The 11,939-nt window shown below is 45.8% G+C and overlaps 1 protein-coding gene across 1 annotated transcript; it reads left to right on the top strand.

Annotated features, from left to right (window-relative positions):
- Positions 1–1,929: 1,929 nt before the first annotated feature.
- Positions 1,930–7,739, top strand: RPS10 (ribosomal protein S10). Its single transcript, XM_061196368.1, has 6 exons — positions 1,930–2,005; positions 2,844–2,993; positions 3,218–3,389; positions 4,885–4,962; positions 6,958–7,013; positions 7,649–7,739. The coding sequence occupies exons 2-6, from the start codon at positions 2,844–2,846 to the stop codon at positions 7,688–7,690; spliced, it is 498 nt and encodes a 165-aa protein (XP_061052351.1). The 5' UTR covers positions 1,930–2,005; the 3' UTR covers positions 7,691–7,739.
- Positions 7,740–11,939: the final 4,200 nt, after the last annotated feature.

Raw genomic sequence — 11,939 nt, forward strand, 5'->3', positions numbered from 1 at the left:
TTTTGTTTTTTCACATCTATCTTCCCTTTCATGATTTTTCTCTTAAAGTGTGTCAAATGTATTGTTTTTTTTTTAAATTGTTTTAAATTTCAATCATTTTAGTTTTCATTAGTAGGAATTTTATTGTATTCTTTTCCAAATCTGCTTGACCAGTCCTTAGATTATGTTTTTCCTTGTTTCTTGTTGTTCAAGATTTTTTTTAAAATTTTCTGTAAACATGTTATGAATACTTATTCTTTAACTTGTGACAAAATACAGATAACATAAAATTTACCATCATAACCATTTTAAGTGTACATTTCCGTAGCGTTAAGTAATTCACATTGTCGTGCACCCAATCTCCAGAATTCTTTCCATCCTGCAAAACTGCCAAATACTTATTTTTAAACAGTGAAACCACAAAAATACTTGAAGAAACTATAGGTGAATATTTTTTTTAATTTATTTATTTTTGGCTGCATTGGGTCTTCATTGGCCCCCGTTGCTGTGCACGGGCTTTCTCTAGTTGGGACAAGCTAGGTCTATTCTTTGTTGCGGTGCGCGGGCTTCTCATTGCGGTGGCTTCCCTTGTTGCAGAGCACAAGCTCTAAAGCGCAGGCTCAGTAGTTGTGGTGCACAGGCTTAGTTGCCCCGCGGCATGCGGAATCTTCCAGGACCAGGGCTCAAACCCGTGTCCCTGCATTGGCAGGCGGATTCTTAACCACTGCACCACCTGGGAAGTTCCTAGGTGAATATATGTTCAGATGTGGAGTGACTTTTTAAGCATTGTACCAAAGTCTGAAACCATAAAGATTTGAATACAGAGAAATGTGGGAAAAAAAGTGAAACTTCTTCGAAATACCATGAAAGTTGAGACAAATGAAAAAAACTGGGAAAAATTCTTGAAAAATATGTGACAAAGGGTTAATAGCTTTAACACATAGAGTAATTTCAAATCAATAGAAAAGAAAAAACTTAATAGGACAACAGGTAATGGAAATGAACTTATAAAAGAAGGAACACAAACGCCTAAAAAGAAAAGAAAAGTAAAACTATTTAACCACATAAGTAATCAAGAAAAGCAAATCAAAAGAGCAATGAGATTAATATTTCTTATCTATCAGACTGAGAAAAATGAATATCCAATGCCAGCAGGGTTAATAATGAGGAAGTGAGCCTTGTTAATAACAGCTGACCAGAATGTAATTGATAATGCCTTCCATCAATGTGGCATGTGTCAAAAACCTAAAAATGTGTATTTTGTTACTCAACAATTACACTGCCAGGACTTTGTCCTAAGGAAAATATTTGAGAAGTGTGCAGGTGTGTGGCATCGTTAGTTATAATAGTGAAAAAATTCTAAAATATATATCCAATCATAGTGTTGATTAAACCATCCAACAGCGGACTACTACGTAGTCATTACAATTGAAGGTATTAATTAACAAGAAGAGATTCATGATGTATTAGTAAACGAAAAAAACAGGTTTCCAAACGTCATACCATAACGTACATACAAAACATCCCATTTTTGTTAAAAAATACACTTCCTATGAGTTTGTAAGAATATATACCAAAATGTTAATAGCGATCCTTCGGTTGATGGGATTCTATTTTTATTCTTTTATTATTATTGTTATTGCAGTTATTATTATTTCGTCTGGTTTCTCTCTTCCCCCCTCAAAGAGCATATATTATTTACATAATAATAAGTTAAATTACCGAAGGGAAACAAAAGAAAGACGTAGTGACTTTCTAAAGGGCCTGCCCAAGCAATAAAAGTGACCATTTATTGATAGAGCACGCAGGGTCAGAAGCCCCCAGCGGCGGTTTCCACGTGCGTGCGTCCTCAAGGAGGCCATGGTTCGCGGTCGCCCGGTGACGCCAGTCCTTCAGGCACCGCCGAGGCCACCTCAGGCAGCGCGCGGGTCCTGACAGGGGGCGGGGCACGGCAGCCCGGAAGAGACGCCGCGTCGCACCTACTCCTTCCTTTCCAGCTCCGGCCCCGGACGCAGCAGCCGTTGTGGTGAGTTCCTCTGGCGTTCGGGTTCCATCGGTCCCCATCCTGGGCCTCTCGCCGCCGTAGTCGCTGCTCCTCCCCGGGGTTGCGGCGGAGGCTGCTCGCTCCCGCTCCCCTCACCTCCATTTCTGAGCAATGAGAGGGGTCAGGGGCGCACTTCGCGGGGTAGTGGGGCCCTGGCAGGCGAAGATTGGCGTCCCGATAGCGGAAGGCGGAGGAGAGGAGGAAGAAGCCCTTTCGTGGCGGGGAAGATCCGGGCGAGGCTAGGGAGACTGTGCTCCTCTTGCACGCTGTTTTTCGGGGCAGAACCCCGCACCCCGACTTGTCACTTTGCCTGGCCATGGAAGTTTAGTTTGGGAGAAGAGTGGTAGGCTGTGAAGGTTTCAGCCCTTTGGTTTGGGGTCAGCGGCCTGTCATGAATCGAGGGCTTTCTTCTGGGTCCTTCCCGCGCACCTGAAGGTACCGCCGCGCCCATTCCGCATTAGGTACTGTTTGTTGCTGATGGTCCCCAAATAGTCCGAGCGTACAGGATCTGCTTCCCGATTTATACCTCTGTTGTGAGTGTGAAGGTCTTGCAGCGAGTATGTACCTCTATCTTCGTTTTATTTTAATGTCTTGGCAGCTTCTCACCTGAATCGTGTTTTCGAGGGTGGGGGAGGGAACTAGTTACTGTTGGACTTAAGTTAGCGGAGTTTGAATTCTTGTTTTTCACGGTGTGTTTGAGATTTCAGTCCATGGGACAGTGATCTGTGTGTGTGTGTGGTCTTTGGGGGTGATGAACTGGGTTACTGGCCTGTGGCCACACTGCTCAAAAAGGCTCTTGATAATCGCTTCCTTCTTGCAGATGTTGATGCCCAAGAAGAACCGGATTGCCATTTATGAACTCCTTTTTAAGGAGGGAGTGATGGTGGCCAAGAAGGACGTCCACATGCCTAAGCACCCCGAGCTGGCAGACAAGAATGTGCCCAATCTTCATGTCATGAAGGCCATGCAGGTAGCCGGGGGGGCTGCTGGAGTGGGGTGCAGATGGAGGGATTTTCCACCTGGTGTTCAAGGCAAATTCCAAGGAGAGGTCAGGACAGCCAGAGCTGCTTGCTGCCTTGAAGGGCTGTGAGGTAGATACACCGTGAAAATTTGTCTACTGTGAAGTTTGGCTTCCCATTTGCACTGCTTTTCTAGCCTCTAGTTATGTCTTAACCGTGGTTTTCTGTCTTACAGTCTCTCAAATCACGAGGCTACGTGAAGGAACAGTTTGCCTGGAGACATTTCTACTGGTACCTAACCAACGAGGGTATCCAGTATCTCCGGGATTACCTCCACCTGCCCCCTGAAATCGTGCCTGCCACCCTGCGCCGCAGTCGTCCTGAGACTGGCAGGCCGCGGCCCAAAGGTATAGTGCCCATATAATGCCTCTGAAGGCATTCTCTGAAGTTGCTCTTTCTGGGGAGAGAGGTGAAACAGTGGGTTTTTTTGTGGGGGGCATGGAGGTGGTCTTAGTAATATAACATTGGAATCAGATTTTGAGGGACTCTGGCACACAAGACCTAGGTCAAGTCCTAGAACCTTTAATGGAACTGGACTCAGGTCTTCAGAGAAATGGCATTAAACACAGAATATTAGTCTGTGACAAGATAAATGTGGTAGAGTATTACTGAAATTTTCTCCTGAAGTTTTTCCAGTAGAGCGAGGTGCTTATCCCCCCCAAGAAATCCAAAGCAAAGCTGTTTACCATGTGAAATAAATGAAGAGTTGTCTAGAGTTTCTTGGCAATGGGAGCAAAAATAATCACGACAGATAGGGGAGAATGGATGTAGAGAGTGCGTGTGTGTATATTAGCAGTGTACAAGGGGTCTGTGTATGGGGAATTACCTTCTGACTCGAGGTCATTGTTGGCTCACAGTTGGCATTTGTCAGGGCTATGGTTCCTTTTCCTTAGGTTTTGAAAAAACTTGTCACTGGAACTTTGTAGGAGGAGCAGTTTGTGAGTTTGATGAGGTGAGATGCAGAGATTCCTAAAAACAGGTGATCATCAGACTGTCAGGTTCCCTGGAATGGTACTTCATGGAGCTCAGGAATCTGCATTTTTTATGAAAGCTCCCTAGGTGGTTAGGCAGGATTACATATCTTTAGAGAAAAGGTTCTTCACTGCATCTTGGAATCTTTGGGGGCATGGGGGTGTTGCCAATGCCATTGTTCCCACACAGATTCCAGTTTGCCATAGGTGGGGCCTGGCGTTTATTTACTTTGACCACTTACTACAGATTCAATCTTATTTTATTATTTTTTTTAAAAAGTCCATTTTCAAATCATGAACTCTATACGTAATTTTCCAGCATAACAAGGTAGAGAGAATACTAGATTAACCTTTCCGTGTTTGTGAGAATGTTATCCCACAGCCTAGCGAGACCCGAGGAGGAACTAGAGGATTCTCGGTGGCCTCTGTATTTATATACTTGTATTGGAGGTGGGGCTTGCAGCTTATGGTGCCTCCTTTCCTGTTTGCACAGGAAGTTTTCCATTTCAGAGATGGGTCAAGTTCAAAATTTTGGCTATTCAAATGTTTGCAGAAATGGATGGATTTCTTAATTTGCCAAGGAATTGGAAAATGTGTGTTTATGCTGAGAAATACAGTAGAAGAAAGCAAACTTTTTGCAGGTGTATGACATTTTAATTAAGATGTGCGTTTTCCTAGGTCTTTGAGGAGCCAAAACGTCAGCGATGGCAAGTTTCTAGCTGACAGTTCTGGGTATAGGAGTTCCTGTCCCCATTAACCCATTATAACTAAGTGTTGCCCAGTGAGAATGGAGAGCAGTTCGTTCTTTTGGTTTGAAGGGAACAGAGTTCCCATGTTGCCCTGTGTTTATACTGTGGTTTAATTTTTGTAGGTCTGGAGGGAGAGCGACCTGCAAGACTCACAAGAGGGGAAGCCGACAGAGACACCTACAGACGAAGCGCTGTGCCCTGTGAGTAGCATCATCTGTATCTGGGTATTGGGGTAGAATCTTGGGATTCTGCCCTGGCTGGGGCTCGGCCCTTGTAGATGCCAAGGTAACCAGTAAAGATCCTTCGTTTCATCTCAGATCATCTCCAGCTGGAGTCCTTTGTACTTCTTGTCTTATGCAGGGATGGGGATTAGAAGGAAAGCCCTTTGAGCTGGGGACACCGAAGACTTTAGCTGAAGACATTTAGAGCAAAACGGAAGACTTTTAGGAAAGCAACATGCTTTCTTTGTTTTGTAGTTGTGTTCCTGTGTTGTGCTTGAGGGCAGGGCCCACTCGCATCACCTTTGTTGCTTTTTTATTGCAAAATCTTGTTTTTAAATAGCACATGTTTGCGCTGATGGGAACAACAGACATCTGTTCATTCAACAGATATATACTGAGGGCCTATGGTATGCCAGACACGATTCTAGGAACTGGGGGGCTAGTAGTGTACATGAGAGACAAAAGGCCCTTCTCTTGTTGAACTTGCATTTTAGTAGTAGGGGATGGATAAACAAAAATAAGTATATATCATGTCCATCGTGGGTGCTATCGGAGGGGAGGTGTGCAGTTTCCAATTGGATTTTTAGGGAAAGTTCTGTCAAAGTGAGATTGAAGCAAACATCTGCAGGAGGTGAGGCTACCTGGGGGAAGAGCATTACAGACAAAGGTCGTATGGGGAAGGCACCTGACTTGTCTAAACAGAAGATAGTGGGAGAGTCAGATAAGGATGTAGGTTTCATAGTTCTGTGGGCCGTGGTATGACTTGGGATTTTACTCTGGAATAAGATGGGGAGCCATTCAATTTGTTTTAAAGAGACTCTGTCCTTGCTGCAGAAGCAATTAATTGTGATGTAAAAGAAAGGTGTAAAGGGAATTTTTACTAACTTTTACTGCTCTTGCCTCCCTACTTGTGGTGCCTGATTCTTCAGGTGTGAGATAGAAGTGAGCAGTTAACCTAAATAGCTTATAGGATAGTAGTAAGAAAGATTTCCTCCAGCAAACAGGCTCTCAGTTCAGAGAAAGTTCGTGGTCGCTTTTATTAGAAGTCAAACCACACGAGGAATCAGCCAGAGGATGTGACAGTTGGTCCCCAAGTTGAGGGTGGGGGAGTGAGCATTTCAGGGAGAGATCGGCATGAACAAAGGTACGGAGTTGGGGAGGGTACTGTGGCTCTGGTCAAAGGGCCAGGGGGTGAGCAGACAGGAGCCTGTGGTGGGTGTGGTCTGAAATGGGCCAAAGGGGGGCTCCGATTTGAATAAGATTTACTGAAACCGCACTGACTGTTAGCCCTGCCCCTCAAATGTGAATTGTAAAATTTCCTAGTGGTCACATTTAAAGCAAATAGAAATGGTTTATGTGGATATTAATTTTTTTTAATCCCAGTGTATTTTGAAATGTTATTTTAATATGTAACCTGTATAAACATTAATGAGATATTTTGCATTCTCTTAAGTCTTGAAATCTGATGGGTATTTTGCACACATCTCAATTTGGACTAGTGGCTGCCATATAGGACAGAGCAGCACTAGATCTTTCATCTTGTTTGCCACTTTCCCTTGGTCATAATAAAGTTGCTTTTTGCTTCTGTGGGCCCTTCACCTCTTAGTTCCCCCTTCATTGAGCTCCCTCTGAGCTAGGTGCTGGTCTGAAGCGTGGAAGTAACTCAGTGATTGGAAGTGCCATATAGGAAGGGCACATAATCCAGACGTCATGGTCAAGGCAGCCTTCCTAGAGGAGGCAATAGTTTGGGCTGTGAGTTTTGTAAGGTGACTTAAGGAAGGCTGCCCCAGGAGAAGGATGGGGCAGAGGTGGCTCAGAAGATGTTTCCCCACTGCAGGTTGTAATTTACTTGTACTTCATGGTACCTTTGCTGACATGGCTTTTCTTGCAAGATTGGGTTGGGTGACTTGTCTGCCCTTGTTCTGTAGTGGATCAGATCATATAATGAATCTAAATCGATGTTTCTCATTCCAGCTGGTGCCGACAAGAAAGCCGAGGCCGGGGCTGGGTCAGCAACCGAATTCCAGTTTGTAAGTATCCCCTTTTTGCTCTTCATAAGCAGTCACTATTCTGGTCTCAGCCCTTTGGATCTGCATGTCCAGAGATGCAGTATAGTGTGGTGCGTCCCACCCCTCTTCCCAAACACATATTCCAGATAGGTTTTTATATTAAGGCACAGTATGCAAATATCTGTAAATATATAAATTACTGAAACATGTCTCACAGATCAATACTACATGAGGCATAGTGGTATTTTCTAGTTCATTAATGGCCATCATAGGCTCCCTGGATTAGTTTTGTGAACCAAAGCAAGGTTGAAACCTGAACACTGGAGATTGAGCAGGCTCTAGACTCCAGATGGTGTGGTCTTCGGCAGGTGCCCCTCTGTGCCTGTTTCCTCATCTATGAAGTAGTAGCTATCTCAAGGTAGTTGTGAGACTAGTTAATCCAAGTAAAGGATTAACCCCGGGGATGGTGTATCACTGTTGGGACAACAGCTGTCCTGGGCAGCAGGAAATGGGCCTAGGAGGTGAATGTGGCCCCAGAGCCTGTAAGAGGCAGGGCTGGGTTCTCTGAGCCCTTACATACGGGGAATTCTCCAGTGATGATGAGGCCTGCTGCCCGGCATACCACTTATGCTGATGTCATGTGCTTTTTCTTGCAGAGAGGCGGATTTGGTCGTGGACGTGGTCAGCCACCTCAGTAAAGTTGGGAAGAGATTGTTTTGTGTTGAATAAACGTGTAGCCAGAAAAGATTGATCTGTGTGCCCTGTTTTGTGCATTATGTAGCCTGAACAGGACTGGTTTAAGGATCAGAGTGTTAAGTGGGGTAAGACCGAGTTGGTTTTGGGAGTTGTCCTTATCCAGGGTGACATCACTTGTTGTTGTTAGAGCTGCAGTACTTGGCTTTGACCTGGGCCCTCTTTGCTCCAGCATAAGCCTCCCTGTGGGGTCCTGTCCAGTGTGGTTAACCGTTCTGGGAGGTGGTTGGAAAGCTGGGTGTCTTGACCACACCAGCCATGCTGGCTCAGCTCTGTATGGTGAGGAAGTTGCTATTCTGGTCCTGGAATTATTAATCTTCAAAGCTCAGGGTTTACAAGAATCAGGGAGAAAACATTGCACAAAAACACCCTAAAGGGACTGCCTAGCCTCCCCCCAGGAATACTAGACAACTGGAGGTCTTGCTATCCCAGGGCTCCTTGAAAATGGGACATCCACTGTCCCATTTTCCTGGGGTTTGTCAGTGATGACCCAGCATACGACATGAGTAAATGGGCAAGAACAGTGTGTTGGTTTTCTCTTGGTGGGGCCAAGTGTCATGTAAGTACCCAGAGGGGTTTGATGGGACCATTTCTGTGGGCCTGCACTGCAAACACCACATGCTTGGTGCAGTGCCAGGAAGTGAGCCTTGAAGGTGCAGCCCAGTAAGAGCCCAGGGGCCCAAGCCTGCAGGCAAGTTTGCTGGGTGAGATACCAACTTTGACTTGCAGGTCAAACCTGGGCTGCTGATGGTTGCAGTAAATCTGCACTTCCTGCTCAGAGGTCAAAGCTTTTGAGGCAGCAACTCTGGGTCAACCAGCAGGCCCACCAAGGTAAGGAAAGCCAGCAAGACGGGTAACTAATAGAAGTGGCTCTTCTTAAGGGGTATGGGGACTTGGGAATAATTTGTGGGGTACTATGGGCCAAGCATTGTGTGGAGAGGGAGGATAATTAGCCAGGTGAAACTGATAACTGATAAAAATCCTAAACTGCACAGGTGGTTTTGCACTGGTAACCACCTATTTCAGTCCTGACCGGCAGTTGTAATTTAGACCACAAGGTGGCAGCGGACAGCAACCCTGAATATGCACTACACTTAGTCCTGGGAGGTGAGCTTTGTATTCTGAACTGCCAATGAGTAGAAGCTTGCTTTGGCAGAAGGAGGTGGTGTTGGGGGAAGCTGTTTCAGAGCAGCCTTGGCTGCCTTGCCAAAGATTGCTTTATATCCAATTTTTTTGCTGGCTCGAGGGATGTCAAGTGGTTTGCCCGTGTTCACATGCCTTGTGATTGTTTAACCTGGATTCTACTGTGAAATGTTAGCTCTCAGCTTTACTGTTTCCCACCGAGGCCAGCAAGTGAGCAGATGGGTTTCCTCTATAGCCTTGGTGATTTCCTAGCCCTAAAATGTCACTTTTTCAGCTACGGCTCTTTGCCAACCTTTTCCCTCGTGATTTAAATTAGTTGCAGAATGTGTTCTCCAAGATTACCCATGGACTCTGGGAAAACCCAAGGAATCTACAAAGTAGAGTCAGAGCCTACGGATAAAAATATACAGATGGAGGTGGTTCTTGCTACCTGCCAACCCCCCTCCCTCCCCTACCTTGGTAAATTGAATGGCCCCTGCCAATCAATAATCATTGACTAGCTGCTTGGGGATCAATGCTGATAAATGCTCTGGGAAACAGAAGGCTTGAAATTTGCCTTCAAGGACCTCACTGTCCAGTTAGGAAAGCAAAACCAAAGCTCTACAGTTGGCAAATTGTTAGTCCAGACTGAAAGGAAATGCAGGGCAGGGGCAGTGAATGAAGGCTGAAGTGACCCAGAGGTGGGTGTGTGGAGCAGGGGAGGGGTGAGACCAGTCAGTATCTTGAAGAGGTTTGATTGGAAAATAAAACTGTCAGGTGGTGTTTGTGAGGTTATGAAGCAGATGTCAAAAATTAAGGTTTTTTTTTTTTTAATGAGTTTGGGAAAAACAAATGTTTGCTATTATGAATGCCTGAGAGGGTCACTTGGGGTGGGTGGAATCCGAGGGGCAGAGAGAGGCCCCCCTGGCCACCTGCATGGGCACATCCATCACTGGGCGAAAGCTTTGGAGAAGTTTTGGCCTCTTTTCCAGGGTTGGTTGCGAGGCCCATGAAAGCCTGGCATCTGCCCACCAGCCCCATATATGGCTCACCAGCTAATCCCCACCACCACTACCACCAAAAACAGGCTCCAAAGGATTTTTAAGGGATTTTGGAAGCTGACAGCTGAAGGTACATTTTCCTAATGCAAACTTCCCTATATGGACACAAATCCCCTTTCCCTGAAAAATACGGTCCCCTTACAGGGAGTGCCAATAACAGCTTGAAGTCTCTTGGTGGGGCCAAGTGCCATCTCATAAGTGCCCTGGTTCTTAAGAAGTCCAGATTTTGGTTTGATTGATAGACCTTTGAGAAGCAGCTACCATATGCCTATGTTAGGTACTGGGAGACAAAGGTGTTTTTGAGAAGGATACATCCTCTAGCCCTGAAGACGTGAGGGCCCACTTGGACCAAGCATTGTGTGGCACTCCACGAGTGCCTCACCAGGCCTCCAGCAGCGCAGTGTGGGTCCTAGGAATTCCCCATCCCTACCCTTGTCTCCAGAAGCCAGGCCTGTTCAAGTGAGAACTAAAAGAAAAGAGGCACGCCTGTCCCCAGACTGTTCTCCAAGCTTTGGGAATGCAGCCTATAGTAGCCGCACAGCAATGCAGGATCATGGGCTCCCATCACATCTGCTTTGATGCTGAGCCTCAAAATGGATTTATCAGTTCTTAGACCTGGGAGAAATGAGATGGGAGAAAGTAATCTTGCTGATAGGGCTAACTAGGGCAATTGTTTCAAAGCCCACAGATGAAGCAGACCTGGTTTAATCTGTCCTGGGACCAGGTTTGCCCAAGTTTTCAATGAACGTAAAGCACTCTTGGCTCAGAAGATGGATCAGTGACTGAGGTGAGAGATGGCCTTTTGAAAGGTTGGGCTTTCAGGACAAAGTCTCAGGATGTTATGGAGGGAAGTGGGGGTCTGCTGGCGGGTAGGTGACTAGGCTGGGTGTCGGGGCAGGAGTGTAAGACATCCTCCTGACCTGGCCCTCTCTCCTCCACCTTGCCTCGTGCCGCCATGAACTTTCCCGGAGCCAGTGCAGTGCCCTCCTAAGAGGGCCCCTGCCTCTAGCTTTGCCTTGATTTCAACTACTGTCCCCACCTCAGCCACAGTTATTTTTCAGAAACAGATGTGAACAAGCTACTCCTCATCTTAAAATCCTTTCAAAGTTCCATGTTGCCTTCTAGAATCTTCTAGAATCTAGACGAATGCCAGACTACATGCATGGCCTAACAGGTTCATCTGCCTACCAAAACAAGGCTCCAAGTTCCAGAATCCAGCTACACTGACGCCCTTTCTCAGCTTCAGGTTTTTTTGCATGTGATGTTACACGTGTGGGGAAACTCCCACCCCCACCCACTCGGGGCTCTTGTTCATTCTTCAGATTAAATATCTCTTCTGAGAAGCCTTTCCTGACGGAACCCACCGGACTGCAAAGTCTGGCGAGGGGTTCCTCCCGTGCGTGCCCATGGCATCTCAGCTCTCGCAGGCTGGGTGGGAACTGTTTGGACACTGGTCCATTTTCTCTCTAACACTGAGCCTCGCTCCAGTGGCCTAGCTCAGAGTCTCATAGGTAGTAGCTCCTTTTTTTTTTTTTTTTTAAATATTTATTTATTTATTTATTTAGGCTGTGCAGGGTCTTAGTTGCGGCACGGGGGATCTTTAGTTGCGGCATGCGAACTCTTAGTTGCACCATGCATGTGGTATCTATTTCCCCGACCAGGGATTGAACCCAGGCCCCCTGCATTGGGAGTGTGGAGTCTTACCCACTGGGCCACCAGGGAAGTCCCTAGTCTTTTTTTTTTTTAACTTTATTATTTTATATTGGAGTATAGTTGATTAACAATGTTGTGATAGTTTCAGGTGTACAACAAAGTGATCCAGTTATGCAATTTCCCATTTAGGTTGTTACATAATATTGAGCAGAGTTCCCTGTGCTATACAGTAGGTCCTTGTTGGTTATCCAGTAGCTCCTTTGTAATTGTTCGCTGCATGAATGATGTCCTGGAGGGAGTTATCTCTGAGAAGCCTCCCCCTTCTATAGAAAGAACACTGGTGGGGAAAACAAAAATC

The sequence above is a fragment of the Eubalaena glacialis genome, chromosome 7 (genome assembly GCF_028564815.1).
Source record: "Eubalaena glacialis isolate mEubGla1 chromosome 7, mEubGla1.1.hap2.+ XY, whole genome shotgun sequence".
NCBI classification, from domain to species: domain Eukaryota; kingdom Metazoa; phylum Chordata; class Mammalia; order Artiodactyla; family Balaenidae; genus Eubalaena; species Eubalaena glacialis.